The 24,758-nt window shown below is 45.2% G+C and overlaps 1 protein-coding gene across 2 annotated transcripts in view; it reads left to right on the top strand.

Moving 5' to 3' along the window:
- LOC101639637 (myosin-IIIb) overlaps positions 1 to 24,758 on the top strand; it is a 315,696-nt gene that overhangs the window by 22,814 nt on the left and 268,124 nt on the right. For both annotated transcript variants that reach the window (XM_045299040.1, XM_045299044.1), the window contains exons 2-5: positions 5,019 to 5,202; positions 5,884 to 6,018; positions 18,599 to 18,703; positions 18,909 to 19,008. In XM_045299040.1, coding sequence (XP_045154975.1) covers positions 5,053 to 5,202; positions 5,884 to 6,018; positions 18,599 to 18,703; positions 18,909 to 19,008 — 490 coding nt within the window. In that variant the 5' untranslated portion in view covers positions 5,019 to 5,052. The remainder of the gene's footprint in view (positions 1 to 5,018; positions 5,203 to 5,883; positions 6,019 to 18,598; positions 18,704 to 18,908; positions 19,009 to 24,758) is intronic.

The following is a 24,758-nucleotide window of genomic DNA, read 5'->3' as shown; positions in this document are numbered from 1 at the left end:
AGCCAGTGGCAGGGGAAGGGTCTGGATGCTGGCGTGGGTCTCCACGTGTCTCCTCCAGCTCTCTGAGTGTCTCAACCACAGGAAAGGGAAGGCAGAGAGACTGGGTCCGGCCTCCAGTGAGCTATTTATCGCCATAGCATCTCCCAATGACGTCATCAAACTGCGACCTGATTGATGGGTTAGACTCCACCCTTTCGCTCAAGTTGACAGATTGTGGGACTGCCACATGCCCCTTCGTACTTTCTCCGCTCTTATATCTTATTCCAGACATCCTATTATTTCACCCAGGAATGCTTTAGTGAGTCTTCCTAGAAAAAGAAGCTTTTCTTTTAAAACATAGCTACAAATACAACGATCATCTCAAAACAATTCACAACAATCATCAACACACCACGATGAACTGGACCTTTGCCACTGAGTCCATTCCAATTATGGCTCGTGTGTTACCGAGTGGAACTGTTCCATAGAGGCTTCTTTGGAATCTTCATAGAAGCAGGTGGGTTTGAACCGCGAGCCTTGCCATCCAGTGTCATCAAATACCTAATCAGTGTTCTAGATAGCTCATACATGTTACAATGTCTGCAGCTTGCTTGTGTGAATGTAGATCTCACCAGGGGGCTTTTAAAAGTTCATGGAAAATGGATTAAAAAAATCATGGCACTTCCCCCCTAAACTTTTTGAAGCCTATTGTAGTTCACATTTGGTATGTATTTGACTATTCTCCTAATATTGAAGTTACTCCTGCCAATGACTTTTTCTCTTTAGTTGTAATTTATCTCTGGGTCATTGAATTAGAGCTTTCTACAGTCTTCTGGATTTTGCTTATTCGTGTTGTTGAGTATTTCATTCTTCCACTGTTATGCCTGTAAATTGATAATGGAATCTACAAGAAGCATAATGTCTAGTTTTCTATCTTTTTGCGATGTTAGAAGTCTGCAGAATCCAAACCTCTACACATTATAAGGGTTGACAGAGTCAAGGAGGGAAATACTTAATGGTTTATTTTTTAAAGTATATCCTCTGCTGATGATTGAGACCAAAACTCTCACGGACATCTTTAGACACCCACTCTGGTGGTTCTCTTGGTTTATAGCCCCATGTGGGAGCCAGTGTGATGTCTGACTAGCAAGTCACCCCTCTCTGGTGACAACCCCGGACCTGCTGCTGAGCTCCAGGTGACAGAACGCTTCTCTTTGCTGTTAGTAGCAAACCAGTCATTCTCAGAACACTGGTAGCTATCAGCAGTAAGAATATTATTAAGGATCACTTTCTCAACACCCCTGAAAGAGATATGTTCTTTGCCCTTCTGGAATTTGCCTTCTAAAACCAAAGCAAAACAAAAAAGACCTATGTTCTTAAGTTCCAAGAGAATATGTAAGCGTAAACCAGTGTTACTAAATATCCATCTCTCTCTCGTGCGGCTTGAGTATGAGAAGTTTGTGTATTTTCTAGATGGGTGGCTAATACTGATGTGAGCACAAAGGTGGGAAATATCCCTCTTAACAATTACATTCTCTTGATGTACAAACAGGAATCTTTTCCAGGTAATGGCCTCCGTTGGCTGTTTCTGGTAGTGGAAGGGCCCGGAGACTGCGGTCTTAGGCGAGGCACTGGAATCTTGCTCTGAGCAAGTTGACTTTGGTGACAAATGCCTCTGCAGCATCAGTTTACCTAACACTGCTGCAGGCAGACGTGCACTCACCGTCTTCCCTTCAGAGCAGCCTCTCACACAGGACATCTGGTGGGTGCGAACATCCCATGGGGACACCTGCCTTCTCCCACCTCTGCCCAGAGGGACCTCACCCACTGCCACCGAGTCGTTTCCAACTCTAGAGGCTGTATAGGACAGGATAGAACTGTCCCCGTGAGGTTCCCAGGCTGGCGTGTTTCTGGGAGTAGACAACCCCGTCTTTGTCCCTGATTTTGAGCTCCGACGAATGGATACGAGCCCAACAAGTGACCATGGTGCCACCAGGGGTCCTGTAGATCGACCTAGTCTTCCTTTCTGTCTGTCAGTGAGTATAACCATGCAACCGAAGTTCTCTAGGTGCCCGAAGTCACCCTTGCATTGCATATCCCAATAGGTGCATAGAGCGCTGTCTTCGTCCTCTAGGGCGGCCGGAGCTAACACCGAAGCGAGTGACTTTAAAGAACAGGACTTCTTTTATCCCAGGGGCTTGGCCACATTGATTCCTTCCCTGTGGGTGGCCCTGGAGCACCCCTGGGCTCCTGGCTGTGCCTCAGATGTCTTCCCTGTGTGAACAGATCTCTGTCTAACCCGCTGTTCTTATTACTCAGATGTGATTAGATTCAGATCCCACCGACTAGGGTTTATCTACTCCATCTCAGAGCAACCTTGGAGGACCCCCTGTGGACTGTACCTCTTTATGGAACTAGAAAGCCTTATCGTCTCCAGAGGAGCCGGTGGTGGTTTCGAACTGCTGATCTTGTGGTTAGTAACCCACCAGGGCACCAGGACTTCTCAATGAACATAAAGAAAACACCATTTCCAAGCAAGATGAGCTGGGTAGGCAGAGTGAGAGGTTAAGATTCCCACACGTATGTTTGGTGAAGACACCGTTGAATACAGAGCAAACTCCCATTTCCGTGGCTGCAGAAATCCCAGCGCTACCCTGGGGACGTCTAAAGGTTCTGGGACAAAGTTCCAGGCAGCACTGCTCTTGTTTCAAACACTTCCGGGCCCTTCTCTTGTGTGGTCTGCTCTCAGAGTGGATGTTCCGACCAGGAGCGTCTGTCAGCCCTCAGCAGGCCTGCAGCTGCGCTCTGCAGACCAGGGTACCTGTCGTTATGGAGCTGTAGAAGCAGCCATGGTTTGGGCTGACTGTTTAATCAATCGTCAGAGTTAAGAGAATCAGCTATTGATTTTACAGAGACAGGACAGGCAACCTTGGTAACTGCTCCTATTTCATTACACCATTGTTTGGCCTGTGAATGGCCACAGGATACGTGATGGACATGCCTGCAAACCCCTATCGTCTGTCTTTCCCTCCCCATCACTGGTTCTGACTGTGGATGCAGCCTGTCGGGCGAGTTGCCCTTCTTTCAGGGGGAGCAGAGATGCTGTCTATTAGGCTTATGGATGGCGACTTTTAACCACAGTCTCAATTACATGGAGGCCATGCTAGTACTCCCTTGGGTCCTCTGGCTACATCGTAGAACGATCTGGCTATATGAGCCTTCAATTCTTCTTTGTCCTTTGCTGAATTCCCTTTTTAAAGAAAGAGCAGCTTTATGCAAACATACCTATCTATATATGTGGTGGAGCATACAGGGGGCAAAGTTATGAAAACTTCTTAGATCCAACCAAACAACCTGAAGGAGTGAGTCATTGGGTCTGGGGGCTCAGGACCCTGTCTCAGGGGACACCAAGGTCCACACAGACAATGACCTGCATTCTACTTTGGTAAGTAGCAATGGTGATCTTAAAAGCGAAAGTACAAGTATTGCCTTCTCCCTACTTTGAGGAAAGAAGAGTGAAGAAAACTGAAGACGTATGGAAATAATTAATCCAATAGACTTGAACTAATGGACTACGCCCACAACATAGTATCCATGACCTTGAAACCGGAAGAGGCAGATGGTGCCCTGCTACTACTGCCCACAGCTCTTAGGGGGATCATATGAGAAGACCCTGGATAGAGTGGGAGAGAAATGTGGAACAAGACTCAAAAATTTAAAAAATATTTTAAAAAAACCCCACCAGGCTGACTAGCCAGAACTGGTGGACCTTGGAGCCCTGAGCCCCTTAGTCACCCTTCATGACTGGAAATGAACTCACCACCATGGCTCAAGTTTCAGCCAGTCAAGAGGCAGGTCAAGAATGACACTGGTTTTCCATTTGGGTTAGTAGTATAATGCTCCTTTAAAACAGCAGCCCAGGAGTGGAACAGAGATGGCAAGCATTGTAAGAAAGATTGATTTTGTGAAACACTGACCAAGAGGGAAGGTTAGCATTCACCAGACTCCTGAAAGCAGCCGGTGAAAGGCAGACGCCGCTTGACGGCGAAGCTTTGGCTAAAACATGTCACATGAACCTGACCGAGGCTCTTTGGGAGCTGGAGGCAGGCACCTCTGTGGTGTATGCGCCCACCAGGTGTACTCCGGAAAGGCAGGGTCTTACCTGGTGCCAGGCATTGTGATTTGTATTTTCTATTGGTTTTCAATGGTTTTGAGATGTTCCCAGCAGAAATGATAAGCAGAAAAATTGGGTCCATGTGCCAGATGAAATGTCTATGCCTTAGGAAAATGCCATCTAGGGAAGAATTAAAATTAGAAGTGGGCAGAGGTGTGCTCACATGAGGTCACTTGGGGCGGACAGCCAACATGTAGGGATGGGGCACCGCTGTGGCTTTCTGTTGCAATCTGTGTTCCTACCAGACAGACTGCTGCTGAGGCCAAGGGTGTGTGGAGGTCCTGGTTAACCCTTCAGTGAATGTCCACACATGGCTATTGCTGTATGTATGGATAGGGTCTGTCCTTGGCTGATTTTTGCAGGCCCCAAGACCTGGTTATTAGTGGGTGCTGTGCACTGATCGATGGTTGGTGCCTAGACTTGGCCCACAGATGTTGCGGACTGGTTTCCAATGACACTAGGGAGCCCTAGTTATAAGTGTAGTATCCTGGGAGCCAGGATCTTAGACGCAGGGCCTCCAGTTGCACCCTTTTGCCTGTCTCTCTATCCCCAGTACCACTCTGCAGCTTGTGAACATCATGGGTAATGACTTGAGTGGTCACGACTAGAGATTCCTCATTGCCTTCTCCCTCCTGCTGCAGTCTGTATACATTATCTCTACTTTTAGAATCCTGTCCACTCTGCCACTGGCTTCCATTTCTTTTAAGATATTCCAATGCTTTTATCGTCTACCTAAACTAGAGAAGAAAAAAGAAATGTACCACAAGGTTAGTCGCTGGTTGAGAACTAGAAATATTCTTGCTTTGGAAGCCCACTGTCCCCAATCCTGGAAGTCCATTGTACATAATAAGCTTCTCCTCACCAGGAAACATCTGTGTGGATTATTTCACTACAACCCCATGATGCTTGGACTCGAGTCACTTCCGGATCCCACGGATACCTGGGAAATTATAGAGACTATTGGCAAAGGCACCTATGGGAAAGTCTACAAGGTGACAAATAAGAGAGATGGCAGCCTGGCCGCAGTCAAAATCCTGGATCCCATCAGTGTAAGTAACTGGCAAATGGTATTTTGTACACATTCATCTTTCAGCTTCTTTACTTGGTTCTAGAGATAATTTTTAATGAAATCTCAAAAGCAATGGAAGGGACTTCACCTGGAATTAGAATTTTCCTTCACTTTAAAATTTTCTGGTTCACATGAATGGAAGAGGCTTCACGGAGAATTAAAACTTTCCCTGACTTTTCATATCTCTGGCCCATTTTATTGTTTTTTTCTGTCCTGCTGGTCCCTGCCACAGCGATCTCCTTGCAAAGAGTGATGCAGCCCACTCAAATGATCCTCCAGACAAGGACCCCCCTTTGTGGTATGTGATCATCTTAGGCTTCCGTCAGAGCGCTGGACACTGGTTCTCCTGCTGCTGCTTGTTTGCATAGTGAGATTATGACCTGGATTGAGTTAGAGTCTCCTGAACAGCTTTGAAAACACAGACATTTGAAAATTAAAAAAAAGAAAAATTGCTAAAGAAAACAAGAATGGAAATGTTTTGTTATGATTCTTAGTAGGTTTTCATTGGGATTTGAATATCCGCTGGTAGGGGTTGCCAGCATATTAAGAATGCAGAGTAGGTGTGCTCTGCTTAATGACTACTTTGATGTCATAGCAGTGGCCTTTCTGACATAGTAATTAGATTTAATCCAGCATGCACCTTTTTTTTAATCCTGTTTAGGATATGGATGAAGAAATTGAGGCAGAATATAACATTTTGCAATTTCTCCCTAATCATCCCAACGTTGTCAAGTTTTACGGGATGTTCTACAAAGCGGATCGCTGTGTGGGCGGACAGCTGTGGCTCGTCCTGGAGGTAAGAGGGACCCGTCGCCTCACCATCAATTTAAACAGCGCCAAGCGGGCACTTCTGCTACAGAGTGTTCCGCCAGAGTCCTGGGCACCATTGTCCCAGAGGTGGGAGCACGCTGAGGTTCTCCTGGGTAGACTGTGCACTCCAAAGGCGCATGTTTTTCTGTTTTAAAAGCGTATCATTCCCCCCACCCTCCTTCCAATGCAGAACGAGTACAGGAACATGTACAAACGCTACTTTTCTTCTCCCTACTGGGAGCACTCCTAGGAAAGCTATGCCGGTTGTCAGAAACTGTCAACCCCAAAGCATAGGTGGCTTGCTCCGCTTTGATTGGCACATTCACGCTCCTAGACTGGGTTTCCTGAGGACTGACTCCGGGGGTTGCTTGTGAGAGGCCCACTGGCTAGTGCTCTCAGGAGGCAGACCTGGAAGGAAGGGAGGAAGACAAGAAGGGACAAGGGAGTCGTGGAAGTCACTTGCAACAGAGGCCTCAGCTGAGGCCGAAATACAGAATGGGAAGCTGTTTCAGAGTTACCCTGATTTGTGTCTGGCTGCTGTCTTTGGGTGACCTTGGGGGATGCTGTGCCCTCAGCTGAGAGCAATCACTCCAGGGCAGAGCTGGGAGCAGGGAAGAGTCAACATTTCTGGCAGCAATTTTCTAAAGAGGGAAATCTGAAGGGAGACCCAGGGTATCCTGCGTGTCAATAACTGGGAATGAATGTATGCATCTTGTTGTCCAAGGCGCTTCCCCACCAACACAGGCTCCCATGGAACTGAAGTGGCAGAGACATAAGAACGAGACTGGCTTAGGACGATAGGTGGACTGCTTCATTTCTACTGCCCTGGCCTCTGCCCCTCCGGCTCCTCACATCATCACCTAATTAAAGGGGATTCAAAACGTTTCATTTTCCCACCAACTTTCTGATGCTCCTGCTGTGATCCAAGAGACAAGGACACACTTGAAGGCCTTTACGGAGAAGCACCACCAGGAGGGGGCAGCCTTGTTCAAATCTCCCGCCGGCTCTGCGAGGCCTGAGCTGGAAAAAATGTGGTCGGGTCATCAAGGTGACTGTGTGTTGGGGATGGGAGGGTGACTTAATTTGTTATATTCAGATAGACTGATGTGCAGGGAAACAGATTTGAACATTTCTCTCCTATCCGTTGTCTTCCTCCGAACATCAAGGTCTATCTAAGGGGTTTTACTTACCCCGTAATCACTGTTGTCCATTTAGTTGACTGATCAAGTAACAGAATACATTCTCACGCGCTCATCTGTGGGTTTGAATCCTCCCTTCCGCCGCTCTCCCTTGAGAATGATGGGATTTTCTCTTAAGAAGGAAGCTCTAGAATAGTGCTTTCTTTGTTTTTTAATTTTTTTAAAAATATTGCTTTTCTTGGTAATTGCAAGGCATTTTAAAACTAAACAAAAAATTCCCTGCCATTGAGTCAATGGAGAACCTGATTCATAGAGACCCTATAGGACTGAACATACCTGGCCCTGTGGGTTTCCAAGATTGTAACTCTTATGGGAATAGAAAGTCCCACTTTGTTTCCCAAGGAGTGGTTGGAGGTTTTGAACTGCCCTTGTGGGTTGCAGCCTGATGTGTAACTCACATGGCCACCTGGAGCCTCTAATTCTATTCTTCTTTGACTCTGTAAGATCTCCATGTTTTAACTTCATTGCAATTTAAGAATTGAAGCACAGTGACCCAGAACGCTTCTTTCCGGCTCATCCCTGCCTCCCCTCACGCTAACTCAGAGAAGATTCTGCATTCACACACAAAGAACCCATCCTTTCGGGATTTCCCAGGGCCTAACCAGGGTGCTCTGCTCTGGTGCCACCTGACAGGCAGGTAGGCTGCTCTTCCCTGTAACCACCTGGCTAAAGTTCTTCCTGATGAGAGGGGACTGGATGCCAGTCCCTCAAGCATATGGGCCAGGGCAGCCAGGAAGGCTGCATATGGGCCTGAAAGATGAGAGAGCCCGGAACTGTGTGCAAATGCTCCCCTGCCAGCTGTCTCTCGCCTTCTCGGGGTAACCATGGGCGGACGAGAGGCTGCCCTGAGACACTGAATTATTCATTCTGCAGCAACACAAGATGCTGGCATTTATGACTGGTGCATGCTGCTTGGCTCATGCCACAGGTGGTGGTGGTATGGGGAGTCAGAATCCCTTAGCCTCGGTTTCCAGAATGGGCAGTCTAAGCAGGCTTCCGGTTGGTCAGGGTGTGGCCAGGCCTCCAGCAGTTGTTGCTTCATCCAGAAGCACAGGGCTTCCTGGGCTTGGCACTGGAAAGACCCTCAATGCCATAAAGGTTTATCCCTTTATTGTTCATTTGAGGAACAGATGCTCAGAGAGGGGATGCGGCAGGTTGCCTGTTGCCTGGCAGAGCAAGAGGTGAAATTGTGCTTCAGGAGTTTTCTACCATCATGTGCTGCTATTTGCGATGCTATTTGTCTGGTCACTGGCACACAGATGTAGGTCTGTAGCTGGGAGACTGGTGTTGCGTCCCGGCCTGCGGGACACACGAGCAAGGCCCTGCAGGGAAAGACGAACCTGGATGGAGAAAAGACACGGAAACGTGGAGCAAGACAAAACTCTGATCAAACTCATTTATTTGGGCAAAGCTGGGGTATAAAAAAAGGGGGGGGGGAAAAAGGGTGAACTGGGAGGTGCATATTTTAATAAGGTGTGCGACACAACATCCAATCCAACATGTACATTAAAGAAGCTCCAATGAGCGCCTGGCATTATTAACCAATGGGTGAAAAGGTCAACTTTACAACTGCCCGTGCTACAGAGCACGTAGCTAGGAACTCAGAGGCAGGAATTTAGGCAGGGCCAGTCCCTACAGATTTAGCAAATGAAAGACAACACTTAACAATCAGGAAGCAGCCAAGTTCAGCTCCTTGGCTGAGGCTAAGGCCTTAATGGCCACCGGCTCCCAACAGACTGATAGTTCCCGATTGTATGCTTACACACACACACACACACTGTCTGGTCACTGGCACACAGATGTAGGTCTGTAGCTGGGAGACTGGTAGTTCCAGATTGTGTGCTTACACACACACACACACACACACACACAAACACACACACACACACAGCTTAATGACGACAGATGGGCTACCCAGCAGCTGACCACCTTGCTGGTTCAGGAGTGTGGTAGGGACTTAGCCAATACAATTATGATCTGTTGAATATTGTTCTCCTCACCCAGAAGACTGAGATGGAATTTATGTTGTTTCGTTCTTCTCGTGCGCATGGGATGCAAGGTCCAGTGCGAGGTCATTCCCCTAAGCAGGTCTAGGGGCCAGACAAATGTTATTAACGCCCTCCACAAATCTCCACGACTCTGAAAACAGGAGCAAATAAAAATGTCATTTTGGGAATTCATTACTAGTTGTTAACAGAAGGTAAACAAAAGCACTCTTTCATGATAGGCAGCTACTGTATTGCAGGATGGGCAGAAAAAACATTCAGACACACGAACATGCTGGAACATTTGTGGTGATGTTTGGTTCTACAGAAATAGTAAATTAAAAAAAATCCTTACGTCCTATGATCTCTTGCCTAAAGGAAATTTGAAAAGAAATTGGAACTGGAAGAAAAACTTACTACTTAGAAAAAACCATCCTACTATGTGTGTAAGGTATCAGCTACATATTCTAATTCCTTTCCACGTAAGGCCTTAGACTGGTGGTGATGGTTCATTTCAGCATGAATCAAGTGTTCCCTTCAAGGAAATGATTGAAGATAGCAGCAAGTGAAGTTTTAAGTTTCCACACCCAAACTCAGCTCCTTAACATTTTAAACCGGGTAAAAGAATTAACTTTAAAAGACTAAAGGAGGGAGGGAAGGGGGAGCAGGGAGGGAGGGGAAAAATGAGGATCTAACACCAAGGGTTCAAGTAGAAAGAAAATGTTTTGAGAATGATGAGGGCAACAAATATACAAATGTGCTTGACACAATGGACTGACGTATGGATTGTGATAAGAATCGTACAAGCCCACAATAAAATGATTTTTTTTAAAAGAAAATCGGATTTTTACCTGTCAGAGATCTTAGTATCTAAGGGGCTTCAAAATGTTTGTGGAAAATGGAATTGAAGCGCAGTGGGATTTTGCCAAGCCCCCTCGTGTGTAGTAGAGCCAGAGCCAAGAAAGACACCTCTGTCCAGCTTTTCCTTTTATTTAATGTTCTAGAAAGCCCAGCCACAGATCAAGTGTCATTCCCAGTGTTATACATCACGCTGTTTTCACCGGGGTGAACTCGGTTGAATTAAGTTTGTCTAAATAACAAACCAGTATCTTCTCAGGACTCTGATGGACTGACTGTAACTTGACTTTCGACTGACCAGAGGTAGATCGGAAAACCTTGGAGCGTGGAGCACTGGCAGGGATGGTTGGGAAGGCACAGAAGGAAACACGTGGCGGTGGAGAAGGGAAGAGCTTCGAATTGGCGCAGAGCTGCAGCGTACAAACGTGTACTAGACAAAATCAGCAAAACAGAGAATTGCTACTGAGTAGTGCGATGCCCTGGTGGCACAGTGGTTATGCAGTGGACTACACTCTGATGAGGGGTTGGGATTTGGTGATGACTGGCCACCGGTCCTGTGGGCATCTCACCACCCTGTTTCAAGTGGCATGCTTTTGCCTTCTTCTGGGTGCAAGTCAGTGGCCTTCCCTAAAACCAGTGTACTGTTAGGCAGCCCCAACTCTTGTGCATTCGAGTAAAATAGTGCTCTATAGTTTTCAGCGCTATGCACGAGGGACTCAAACCCCAACCTTTGGGCTCTCAGCTAAGCACGTCAACTGCTTGCACCATTGCAGGGACTGGATTTGAGTCTACCCAGAGGTGCCTGCTGATCAGCTTCTGAAAAAAAGAAAAACAGCCCTTGGAAACCCCCTGGAGCCCAGTTCTAACTCGGATGCCCATGGAGGTGCCAAGAGCCAGAGACCAAACCGAAAAAGACGTTCCTTTAAACTGGAGGTCACGCTCGAGGTCAAAGCAATATGCAGGCTTCAAAGAAGAGCTTTAGACTAGAACAGAAGTCTGGAGATTGTGGCACTGGCCATTCTGAAAGAAGGGGTAGGAAAATGGATGGCGTGTGGGGCATTTTATTGCTTGAAATTATGACCACCGTAGCAAATGCACACCCTGGGATCGGATCAATACTCAACCTGGTCTTGAAAAAAGAAAAAAAAGACGCGGATCAAAATGACTTTTCCATTTTTCTTGGTTTGGAGCAAACTGCTCCTTATATTCTGGGTGCATCCAGCTGCCACATTTCCCGGATGCTGGGGGTGTAGGGAGGGCCCGCACGCTCAGAGACACACCTCTGTGTTTGAATCTGGCTGCTGGCAGAGGGGGCGGAAGGAGGGGCAGCCTGTGCCAGCCCGCAAGGGGTGGGGGGAATTGGTGCCCTTGTTACAGCTGCCAGGGGATTGTTTGATTGGGTGCATTTAAGTATAATTCCCTGTTATTCCCATGTCTTCCCATGGTCTTCCCATCTCCCTGGACGATTACTTTGGCGAAGCCCTTCTGGGTGGGTCCCTGCTTTCCTTCTGCTGTTTTCTTTTAGAACCAAGGACTCGGTGTCCTTTCTCTCCATCCCAGGGGCTGCCCTTTAGAGGCCCTGCTGGTGGACTTCTCAGCTTCAGGGCTGGCTTCCTCCAGAGGTGCCTGGAGCAGTTTAATTAATTGCTTGTTGCTGTGACTCCAGGCTCTTAAACGCCAACATTTAGTGAACAAAAGCCCTGCTGAGTAAGACCCTTTTGTTGTTTTTAAACCCACAGCTGAGTTCGAGCCTGCTGACAGAATGGCTCCTCTTAAGTTCCTTTTCACATTCTGGAAGAAAGTTCATATCTTGGCCTTATATATATATATTTTGCTGAATATGCCCCAGTTGCAAAAGTGGCTACAGGTAAAGTAGGACAGGCGAGAGAGAAAATGAGGTTCCAGGGGACAGTGCCAGGGATGAGTTATGTTGGATCATCACCCAGCATTTAATTTAAATTTTATCTCGGTAGCATTTTAATAGCACACTTAGAATTCAATCATGCGTGTGCCTCCTGTCCCGGGAGCCGGGCGGAGGAGCGGTTCTCATGAAGGCCGGGCGTGCGTTCTGGTCCGTGCCTTTGCGCTGCAGGATCAGAGGACTACACCGCTCTCCCCTCATTCTCACCTTACGCCAAGGCTGTGGCTCTTCCTTACCTTCCGTAGCCGGTCAGTCGTGTCCAATCTCATAAAAACTCAAACTCCCTGCCACTGAGTCGATTCTGGCTCATGGAGAACCTATAGGGCAGAGTAGAACTGCCCCGGTGGGTTTCCAAAACTGTAAATCTTTACAGGAGTAGAGAGCCTCATCTTTATCCCACAGAGAGACTGGTGGTTTTGAACTGCTGACCTTTCAGTTAGCCCATGGTGTAACTCATGACACCACCTGGGCTCCTGGGCTCCTAAGAGCCCCTGCCCCCACCCACCTCCCCCGGCCCCCATCTCTGGGCTGAGCTCCGTCCTCCTGCCTCGTGACCCTGCTCGCTGGGCTTGTGCCAACAGGTACCTAGTTCCTGCGGTTGTCCTCCGCTCACCACGCTCCAGTCTTCTGCCGAAGTCATCTTCCCACCGTGTGAATGTGGACATTGAGAACCCCTGCCCCAAACTCCCAGTGGCTGGCCTTCTTCTAATGCCCTATCATATTATTCTGACTCATGCTGTGTACATTAAATAATAAAGCCCAGATTCCTTAGCAGGACACGTCATTTCCCATTCCCACCTTGCCTGCCCATCTCTCTGCCTTGGAGACCTGGGATCCTGATCCCCTTTGTCCCAACAGTAGCAGAATGTGCGCACGCACACCTGCACTCATGTTCACGCACACGCAGGCACGCAATCCCCCCTGCGTTCCCCTCATTCTTTCATGTTCTCTGCCTTTTCACAAGGTGCTCTTTTCCTGGGATGACTTCTCTTTCTCCCACAAAAACCATTTCTCCTTCCAACTCCTTACAAATGCTGTGTCCCACAGGAAGATTTCCCAGGCCGTCTACTCTTCTCCTTAACTGTAGCGTAGTTCATCTTCCCATCTTCTGTCTCCCCGAGCTGCTACCTTAAGCATACCCCTCCTTTCAGCTCACATACTCTTATTTACAGAAGTTCCCCCACTGGGCTGTGAGTCTCTGGAGCACAAGGGCTGCGTCATATTTAGGATTGAGTTATGAGTAATAAATTGGGGCAGTTACAAACTATTGCAAACGAAGAAATAACTTTATTTTTAATCACAGAACAGAGCTTTGTTCTTGACCTTTAAGCTGCCTAGAGATTTTGACCTAAACTGAATTTAGTCCGATGCAGTGACTTCTCTGAGAAGGGGCAAATTCCAGTGCTGGGAACTCATTTTCACAATATAGCTCAGAGCTCAGTTACTGGGCTCCGTTTCTCTGCCACCTGCCTGTCGGTTGGTGGTACCCTAGAGGCATATGGGTTGTTTTGATGCTGGAGGCTCTGTTGCTGGTATTTCCATGGAGTGTCTAGAATATGAGGAGGAAAGGTCGGGCATTCTATTTCTGAAAATTAGCCAGCGAAAGCATTGCGGATCACCACAGAATATTGTTCCATCGAGTGCTGGAAGGTGAGCCCTCTATGTTGGAAGTCCCTGGGAATACACTGTGGCCACAGAATGGACACAAGCATACCAACGATTGGGCAGATGGTTCCGGGCAGGGCCACCCCTTGTTCTGTTGGCACGGGGTCACCGTGAGCTGTAGCCAATTTGGCAGTGAGTAGAAACAACAAATCCTCAGAGAAACTGGATTACATGAAGAAGAATGGAGCATCCGGATTGGAGGAAGGCTCATCGGCAACCTGAGCTATGCAGATGACACAACCTTGCTTGCTAAAAGTGAGGGGGACTCAAAGCACTTGCTGATGAACATCAAGCAAGGGTTGCAGCTTTCCGTGTGGATGACAACTCAATGTAAAGAAGACCCAAGTACTCCCAACCAGATCGATAGGTAGTTTCATGATAAATGGAGAATAGATTGAAGTTGTCCAAGATTTCAGCTTGCTTGGATCCACTACAATGCTCCCGGTAGCAGCAGTCAAGAAATCAAATGATGGATTGCATTAGGTACATCTACTGCACCAAGACCTTCGTGCAGTTCTGAAAGCCAAGGATATTACTGTGGGACTGGGGTGTGCCTGACCTAACCCATGGTGTTTTCAAGTGCCTCACATGCCTGTGTAGTCGGACCTGGACTAAGAAAGACTGAAGATGAATCCATGCATTTGCACTGTGTTGCTGGGGAAGAATCTTGAAAGTACCAGGGACTGCCAAAAAGGACCCACAGATGCGTCTCGGAAGATGTGCAGCTGGCATGCTCCTTGAGGGCAAGGATGTGACCAGGGCACCAGGCTGGGTGAAGTGGGGGCCAGTGAGAAAGAGGAAGGCCCTCAATGAGATGGATTGACACAGTGGCTGCAACAGTGGGCTCGGCCTAGCAGTAGTTCGTTCGGTTGTGCTTAGGGTCGCTATGGATCAGAACCGAATTCATGGTACCTAACAACAGCAGCAGCAACAACTCCGTTTTTCAAAAGAATGTCTCCTCTTCTTCTTCCCCATGGAGACAACTGGATCTGGGTACAAGTAGAGGTTTAGGTAAACCTGTGGCAGTGAGGGCAGAGGCCTCTGAGCCACTACGAGGTAGCCACCAAGTTCTTGTGATGCCAACATGGTGCTTTCTGCCTAGATCCCTCCAGATGCCCCTGGCCCTCCTCCTCTGTAAGGGTTTCGTCCGCTAGGAGATGCTCATAAGTAGGGTTGAATCCATCCCAGTGCGTAATTGTCTAGATAAACAGTTGTCTTCCTTGGCTTTCCTTGCTTAAGAAAAGCCAGTTGACTCAAGCAGCCACATCCCCGAGAACCACCCGCTGTTCACTAGTTAACTTTCCCCAATTATAAATCAAAGAAAATGCCACGCGGAGCACTGCTTCTAAAGCAGGGCCTTTGCCTTTTGAAAGTTAGGCTGCCTCCAAGAATATGATGAAAACTCTGAAATTTCTCCCCAGAAAAAAGCCACAAGATGTATATGCAATATGCTGTCTATAATTTCAGGATATATGTGTGTATTCTGCTCAGATAACTCAAGAACTTTTCATTTACTATTGCATGTAGCAACCCACCCCTGTAAAATGATTTCCAGGGTTAAATTTAGGTAGTGGAGTAATATAGCAAATATTTCCCTTTAACTTGCCAAGAGAGGATAGTGGTCCAGTATAGTATTCAAGCTCAGTCATAGACCACCTGTCATAAAGACAGTAATACAGAGTATATCATAGAGACCAGATGTGTGAGATACAGTCCTATAATATTTTTAATTTTAGAAAAAGAAGAGTATAAAGCTGTTGAAAGCCTGAAGCTGAATGAGATTAACTGCACATGTAACGCTACTGGATCCTATACACCTTGCACGCGATGGCAATTGTACGGAGAGTTGCTGGTTCAGTTCTCATGCCTGTGTGTTCTAGGGAGGAAAAGATCCCAGCTTCAATCCCTTTCCAGGATGAAGACAAGACAAAGACAAATGATCTGAGTGAGGGAGACCATAATCGTGCCCAAAGTGTCTATGGCCCTGCGGCTAACAATAGAGGATGAGAAACAGAGGAAATCATTACACCATCATAACGGATGGCAGATCAATTCATCACTCTGACAGGGAAAGAATATACACAACCGCGTATTAGAAAGGCTGACAAGGTTTGTTCTGTGGAACGTGGACCACCTGCCCACGTGGGTGCAGCGATATTACTTATTACTCGTGACCAGGTAGTCCTCAGAATTTTTGGTGACACGTGTCTGCTAATAGTAGTTGCTGGTTAGGGTGCTCGCACAGGACCCCTGGAAGGGACTACCCCTCCCTGGGCTGGCTGTCGAGTAGTCACTGCCATTACTTTCAAAAGATTAAAACTCACTGCCATCGAGTCGATGCCGACTCGTAGTGACCCTACAGGACAGAGTAGAACTGCCCCTGTGAGTTTCTGAGACGGAAACTCTGCACAGGAGGAGAAAGCCCTCTTTTTTCCCCTGAGAAGGAATTCAGTGGAGGCTTAGTCCAAGTGGGATTCTGCAAATGGAATTTGGCTTTTCACTGTCATCCATAGCCTACTGCAAGAATTTAAGTTCTAATATACTGTTAATAAACAGTACAGAGTGTATATACTTGCTTATTATAAGTAGGGACCCACAATATTTGTCCGAAGTTTGTTGCTGGTGATGAATTTTCAGCTATAAGAGGGTCTCTATGAGGAGGGGCCAGCTAGTGCAGCTTCTGGGCCCCGTAGAGAAGACACCAAAGTGAGAGAGGCGAAGGATACTTTCTATTGTGAGCATGTCAGCAAGGGGCTCTGAAGCATAAACCTCAGATCAGGTCCCTGAACAGCCGGTTACCTCCTTTTGATGTATTTTCTAACAAGGAGGTTATAAATATGCATAAGAGACCAAGGAAAACATTTGCACTTTTAGGATTAACAGCTGTGTGAGTGCAACAGCAGTGGCGGGGGTATTAAATGGCTGCCAATGGGTGTGTTTTAAAGAGTCAGGAACCTTCACAGTATCATGTTGATGCCTTGGGCTTCGATGTTGGCAAGTTGGCAGTTCAAAACCATCAGCTGCTCTCGGGAGAAAGATGGGACTTTCTATTCCCATAAACAGTTATAGCCTCAGAAACTTACAGGGCCAGTTGTACCCTGCCCTATAGAGTTGCTGTGGCAGTTACATAATCTCCTGTCAACTTGTGAAGGGGTGGAGCCTAGCCTGTCAATCAGATCACAGCTTGATGATCTCATTTGGAAGCGTGAAGGAGAGAAATAGCTCACTGGAGGCCAGATATACTCTCTGCTTCGTCTTCCTGCTGACAAGATACATGGAGTTATGCGAGCCTTAGAGCTGGAGGAGCCATGTGAAGACTCCTGCCAGCACTGAGATGCTTCCACTACCACTGGATCCACAAGACTTCCCACCCACTGGCCTGTGATCTTCCTGCATTCAGCGTCATTGCATGTTTTGCATGAGTCTGAAGAGGAATTTATGCATTGGTATCATATATATGGGCTAATATTGGGCTTATGAACTTGATCTGGACTGGGCTGGGATGTATTCGTACTGTATAATTACTCTTTATAGAAAGCTCTTTCTTATACACATATGAGTGTCTATGAATTTGTTTCTCTAGTCAACCCAGACTAACACAGTTGCTAGGAGTCAGTGAGTTTTCTCTTAAGCTACCTTCAAGTTTCTCATTCTGAGCAAGGGACTTTGGCCTGTGAAGAATGTGAGGAGAGGTCTCATTTTGTAACTGACTTACTATCAGGCATAATGTTTTAAAAGTTTATCTATGTTGTGGCATGTATCATAACTTCATTTCTCTTCATTTTCTGCTCTCTTTTACATTTGGGATGTACATTTAAAAGACATTTTTCATAAAGAGCAAAATATGTCCAATAACTCATTATGATTCTATATTGTGAATTAGGTGAAGGTTTAGAGAGCAGATCATCAGTTTTCTATTGAACAATTTATACACATTTTATTTCAAATCATCCTTTTCAATTCTCTTAATGTACTTCCTTACTTCCTCCCTGTATTTCCTGTGCTTATTCCGCCTTCGTCCATAACCCTTTGATCTTTTTCTTTGTGTAAATGCTACCCTTTTGACCATAAATAGTTGGTTGTTCTGATGGGGGGGCTGCATAAGGGGCGGGAAGTTCAGTTCCAGACCAGAAAGGTGACTCGGGGTCATCGTCTTGATGGTCTCTCGAGTCTCTACTTAGCCAATAAGTGTGATTTCTTTTATCATTTTGAGGTTTGTTCCACATTGTTTCTCCCTTCTAATGCGATCCTTTTCAGAGCAGTTGGTGGTAGTAGTTGGGTAGCGTCTAGTTCCTTGGTCTCCAGGTTGTGGTCCATTCGTTTATTGGACTAATTGTTTCCATATGTCTTTAGCTTTCCATGACCACTCTTTTCTCTGGATGGGCAGCGATAATAGCCGCATATTATACGGCTGCTCAAGGGCTTGTAAGACCCCAGCCACTACTCACCAAAGTAGGATATAGAGCCTGGTCTTTGTGACCAATGTTATGCCAAATGACCTTGGTGTCCACCAAGACTATGGCCCTGAGCCCCAGCAACACATTTCCTCAAGCTATTTACCTGGCTATGTCTAAGATGGTTTCGTAACTTTGCTCCCTAGGTACTCCCCCACATTCATGGATTATATGCGTCTCCTTTCTCACTCCAAAGTAACGGTTCATGCTTTTATATTCCACCTGACGTGCAAAAAGGTCATCTATTTCAGCATGTACTTTGACACATGCATTATCCCTTTGACTAATGAACACACACATGTGCACGCACACACAGAGAACTAGACTTGGCGGTGCAATGGCAATCGGAAGTCTAATTATTCTGAGTTGCAGTTTTGTGAACTGCAAATTTGCTTTAATGCATCTGGTCAGCAATCAGTAGCTTTTCTTCTTCATTGCTTTTTCTTTTCTTTTTGTATGTGTTCCCTGCGATTTCCTCTCACAGCTGTGCAATGGAGGTTCCGTCACCGAGCTTGTCAAAAGTCTGCTCAGTTGTGGCCAGCGGTTGGATGAAGTGATGATCTCCTACATCTTGTACGGAGCCCTCATGGTAAGCCCGTGGATCCAGCTGGTTTAGGCAGCAGAGCAAGCAGAGCTCTCCGTTGTAAATTCACAATGGAGGAGAGCCTCTTTCATATGCAAGGGTTAAAACAGCAGGGAGGTGCAGCGGATGGGAGAATAATTGTTTGGGAATACGTGTGTAAACGTGCCCCTTTCTCTTTCTTGTTGCTTGGTGGTGGTGGGACTCCATGCAGGGCCTTCAACATTTGCACAACAACAGAATCATCCACCGGGATGTCAAGGGGAATAACATTCTTCTGACAACAGAAGGAGGAGTTAAGCTCGTTGACTTTGGTAATGACTGCTTGTCGTTTATTTTCTTACTGTGTGCAGTTTAGCCCAAGGCGACAATTTATTGCAATCTCAGAAGACAGGGGCCTCTCCAACAGGCCATAGGCTGAGGCATTTTTCCAGTTAAATGCAGACTGGAGAGTAGGGGGGTTACCAGATGGAGCACCCTAGGAAATGCTGTTGGTTCATCTATTTTCAGTTTTAAAAGCTATTTTGTTAGAAGTGGAAATTAAAGCAACAACAGCAACAAGGATTTCCCAAGAAGAATTTGACAGAAAAAAACTTTTTTGGTGTTTTGGGAGGTCTGTCTCAAGGCAATTGTCTGTTATCTGAATTTTGTCATTTCCTGTTTTGCGTATGAAAAAACAAAGCACGTTGGTCTTTCAAATGACTCTCACTTGCCTTTGGCACCCTTATTCCCAGGGTGTCAAAGGTGAACTAGTCCTACGGCCTGAGAGCTAGCATCCCTGTAAATTATGATTATTTCCATGACGCATGACGCTGGTTGAACTGGAAACATTAACAGGAAGTGGAAGTGGGAGAAAATGCGGGGCATTTTCTATGAAAGATGAAAGATGTTTGTGTAACATGTTTATGAGTATAACTATGAAAGATGTTTGTGTAACATGTTTATGAGTATAACAATATTCATTAGCCAACAAAGCATTGGGTTTCCCATTTTAAGTTCACGGAGGGATTTATCTTCCAAATGAATCTTAACAATAGTTAGTACTTTGAGACTACTTCTATGAACAATGAGAAAAAATATATAGAGAAGCACTTTTTAACATATTCCTTCTCATGCCAATGTAGAGGTGTGTGTGTAGGGGGGGAAGATTGATGGATTTTGAGTATTTGTGGTTTATCAATAAGAAAAAAGTGGTGTTAAAATATCAGTTATAGGGAAAAAAAGAGACCCCCCCAAAGTCAAATATAATTTATAGAGACCCATTTATTGTATGAAATAGAAGAAAAACAATCACCTCGATGTGGGAGATCACCAGCATGAGGCATAGAGGTGTCCATGGATTGACAGTCACTGGGCCACTTACATGAGCCGCGGAAAACGAAGGAAGTTGCCACAAAATCACGATTGGTGATATTGTCAGCTAACCCTGAAGGTCCTTGCTCGATTGTAGTAGCTGATTGAAATCAAGCAGACACGGTGTGAACAAAACAGAGAGGGACTTTCTTTTTTTTTTTTAATCATTTTATTAGGGGTTCATACGACTCATCACAATCCATACATACATCAATTGTGTAAAGCGCATTTGTACATTCATTGCCTTCATCATTCTCAAAACATTTGCTCTCCACTTAAGTCCCTGGCATCAGGTCCTCATTTTTCCCCTCCCTCCCCGCTCCCCCCTCCCCCCTCCCTTGTGAGCCCTTGATAATTCATAAATTATTATTTTATCATATCTTGCCTTGTCTGACATCTCCCTTCACCCACTTTTCTGTTGTCCGTCCCCGAGGGAAGTCACATATAGATCCTTGTAATCGGTTCCCTCTTTCCAACCCACTCTCCCTGTACCCTCCCAGTCACACCACTGGTCCTAGAGAGGGACTTTTCTTGTCTTCAAAGAGAAGCAGCAGCACGGGGTGGCTGCACCCCAAATTGGAGGACATTGTGTCCTTTATTTCTTCTGACTTCCCGAATCTTGACTCCTTCCCATCTTCCTTTGCCCTCCATCTAGCTCACTTCTGCCCATAAATGGGGGTCCATTTGGTGAGCCGTGTTCTACAATTAGTCTCTAGACAGACCTCTTGGTTGAGAAATCAGGCTCAAGTGGAATAGTTGATCGGCCAACGTGGTTCCTTCTAGTGACTTGGGTCTGAGGTGAATTGAAGGATATTGTGGTCTTTACTTTTCATGCTCTAACTGTTCATATTCAAACTGGGAGCACCCCGAGGCAGATCTTTGAAAATGGCCTTGGGGAAAAATGCTGCACAAGTTGGCAGATTCAGGTCAGAGAAGGGTGAGGTCATCGAAAAGGGGATATTGTCTCATATTCATCAGCAGATTGACTCATTAGTCACAGGCAGGGCTACAGAGGTGGAAAAGGGACCACAATTGAGATAGGTAAACCATTACCGTTTAGAAAACTTGTGAAAGATTGGTTCAAGACCTTTGGACAAGCCAGTCACTTATGACTCTGAAATCAAGTGCCCACCCAAGTGAGGTCCTGAGGGTGAGCTGGCACCTCCCTGGGTTGTAGAGGGGTGTCCCGACCAACACATGCTACCTGAAGGTGATGCTTGCTACACTGCTGGTCAGTGGTCTGAAAGAGCTCAGTGGAGCCTGATTCTACGTGGAGACTCAGAATGGACTTTGGGCTCCCACTAGAAACCCATCTTGTTGTTGTGACTACATTTGTGTAGTCTCTTAAACAAGTGGTGCTGTCAAGTTGGGTCCCACTTACAGTGTGCCTGTGTACCGCAGCACCATTTGTTTAAGAGACAACACACACACACACACACACCTGTCCCCTCTAAATGGATGTTGGCTCTTTGTTAAAGATTAGCTATCTATAGGATGAATTTACTTCTAGGTTTTTAGTTTTGTTCCATTTGTCTATGTGTCTGCACCCTACCAGGCTGTTTCGACTATTATGGCTGTACAAGAATAGATTTTTAGATTGGGAGTGTGAAGCCTACTTTGTGCTTTAGTATTGCTTTGCTTATCTGGGGTTTCTTTCCTTTCCATATAAAATTAATAATTCGTTTTTCCATCTCTTTAAAAAATAAAGTTGGAATCTGGATTGGGATTGCATATTGTATCGCTAGATCATTTGGGGGTAGTATTGATATTTTCACAATATTAATTCTTTCTATTCATCAGCATGGTTTATTGTTTCATTAATATAAATCTCTCTTAAGTATCCTATAGTAGAGCATTGTTGTTTTCTTTGTATAGGTCTTTTGTTTCTCTGGTTAGATTTATTCATAAGTATTTCATCATTTGTGGCAACTGTGGGATTGTTTTCTTGATTTTATTTTCAGAGTTCTCTTTGTTAATGTAACGGAACCCAGCTGGTTTTGTATGTTTATCTTGTACCCTTCCACTTTGCTTAATTTTTCAATTAGTTCCAGTAATTTTCTTGCTGAACCTTTGGGATTTTTTAATGTATAGGATCATATTAAATTCAAATAGAGATAATTTTACTTCTTCTTGGCCAATTTGGATGACTTTAACTTATCTTTTCTGCCTGATAGCTCTTTCTAAGACCTCCAGCACAATATTGAATAATAGTAGTGATAAGGGGCCTAATTGTTTGGTTCCTATTCTCCAGAAGAATGCTTTCAGTCTTTTTCTGTAGATACTAATATTGACCATTTGTTTTGTACGTAAACCCTTAATTATGTCAAAGAATTCCCTTCTATTCCTATTTTGTTGAATATTTTTATCAGGAATGAATATTCAATTCTGGTAAATGACTTTTCCCACTGATTAATATGATTGTTCCCCGCCCTTTGTTTTATTTATGTGGTGAATGACATTGTTTTTCTAGTGTTGAACCATCCTTATATACTTGGTATAAATTATACTTGGTTACATGGTGTATTATCTTTTTGTCATGTCATTGGATTCTGTTGGCTGGGATTTTGTTGAGGATTTTGATGTCAATGCTCACGAGGGCTATTGGTCAATCATTTTAGTCTTTAGTGATGCCTTTGGCTGGTTTGTATCAGGGTTACACTGGCTTCGTAGAGTGAATCCAGGCTACTTTGTTCTTTTCTATCCTCTAGAAGAGTTTGTGGAGAACTGGTGTCAGCTCTTCTCTGGATGTTGGCTAGAATTTCCCAGTGAGGCCATCTGGACCAGGACTTTTTGTCGTTGTTGTGAGGAATGTTTTAAATGAGGTATTTGATTGGCTTGTGTGTGTGTGTGTGTGTGTGTGTGTGTGTGTTGGAGTGGGGAGGGTCTGTTCAAATTTTCTGTCCAGTTCAAATGATATGACTTTGAATAGGGAGTGTGCTTCTAGAAATTTGTATATTTTCCCCCTACACTTTCAAATTGGTTGGAATACCGTTCTTTGTAGTATTCTGTTACTATCCGTTTTTATTTCAGTAGGTCCTGTTGTGACATCATCATCTTATTTGTGTTATTGGGATCTTCTCCTACTTTGCCTTTGTTAAATTTCCGAGTAGTTTTTCTATTTCAAAGTCTTGTTGATTCTTTTATTGTTTTTCTGTTTCATTTATCTTTGCTCAAATCTTTATCATCCCTGGTTGAAGCCAGCAGTTCGAAGCCAGGACCAGTCTGCTGTTCAGGTGAAAGATGAGGCTTTCTCCCCTGTGAACAGTTACAGGCACAGCAACCCACAGGGCCAGTTCGACCTTGTCCTCTACTAAAGGCTTACTATGCATTGACTCTACATGATGGCAATGAGTGTTTGTGTTGTGGTTGTTTTGTGAGTGTAGGCCTCCCCCCACTCCCTTGGTTCTCTGTTTAATTGTTGGAGATGTTGGGTGAGGGTATTGATTTTGATATCGTCTTCTCTTTTGATATGTCCATTTATTGCTACAATTGCCCTCCGAACACTGCTTTTACTACGTCTCAAAGAGTTCGCTATGCTGCATTTTCACTCGCATTTGTTTCCAAGAATTTATTTCATTTTTTACTGTCTTCTGTTTACTAATCAAATTAAGTGTTACTCAAGTTCCATGTGTGATTCCCCCTACCTTATTTTTCCTATTGCTGACTTTTACCTAGAGCAATGTCATTTAAGATGATGCTTTGTGGTACTTCAGTGTTTTAACGCTTGTTGGAGCTTGCTGTGTGACTTACATAGGTCTGTTCTGGAGAATATGTCATGCGCGTTGGGAAAGAATGTATATTGTGCTACTGTTAGGTGACATGTTTGGTAAGCATCTCCGAGAGCTAGAGAGTTGATTGTACTGTTGACCTGTCTCTTTGTTAAAATTCTTTCTAATTATTTTATTTTTCATTGAAAGTGATGTTTTAAAGTTTCCTACTATGATCGTGGAGTTGTCTATTTCTCTTTTCCGTTCTGCTAAAGTTGGACGTGTGCTGTGGAGACTCCTCCATTGGATGCATAGGGTTTATTATGGTTTATGTCCTCTTGCTAGACTGACCTTTTAATCATTATGCAGTCGTTTCTCATCTCTGCTGGGTTTTGCCTTGAGTTCTATTTTATCAGAAAATAATATTTCTTTTTTTAAAAACATTGTATTGAGGGCTCTCGCAGCTCTTGTGACAACCCATACATCCATTGTATCAAGCGCATTTGTACATAGGTTGCTATCATTCTTTTCTAGACATTTACTTTCTATTGAGCCCTTGGTGTCAGCTCCTCTTTTTCCCCTCCCTCCCTAACCCCCTACCCTCGTGGCCCCTTGATAAATGATGTTATTATTATTTTCATATCTTACACTGACCGCTGTCTGCCCCCTACCCCCATAGTTTCACAGGTGGGGGCATGCGGCTATGTGTCTATCATCATGCTTGGTTCCCCCTTCCTCCCCTTCTATCCCCACTACCCCTGCTCTTTTTAATTGTAATGTGCTTGATGCATGTGGAACTGATTATATATATGACACTAATCCAGGGCACCTTTCTTCCACCCTTCCCTGTGGCACGAAGAAGAGAACTGTCTGAGGAAAAAGCACATCGGAAGCAGGTTAAAAGTCAGATCCTCAAAAAACCCCCAAAACAAACAAACAAACAAACAAAAAGTCAGATCCTCAACCTGGAGTCCTAGATAGTATTATTGGTCAATTTCATTTTC

This window comes from Echinops telfairi, unplaced genomic scaffold (assembly GCF_000313985.2).
Source record: "Echinops telfairi isolate 266 unplaced genomic scaffold, ASM31398v2 ScPeMD7_4;HRSCAF=17, whole genome shotgun sequence".
Taxonomy (NCBI): Eukaryota; Metazoa; Chordata; class Mammalia; order Afrosoricida; family Tenrecidae; genus Echinops; species Echinops telfairi.
This window is presented reverse-complemented; position numbering and strand designations above follow the sequence as displayed.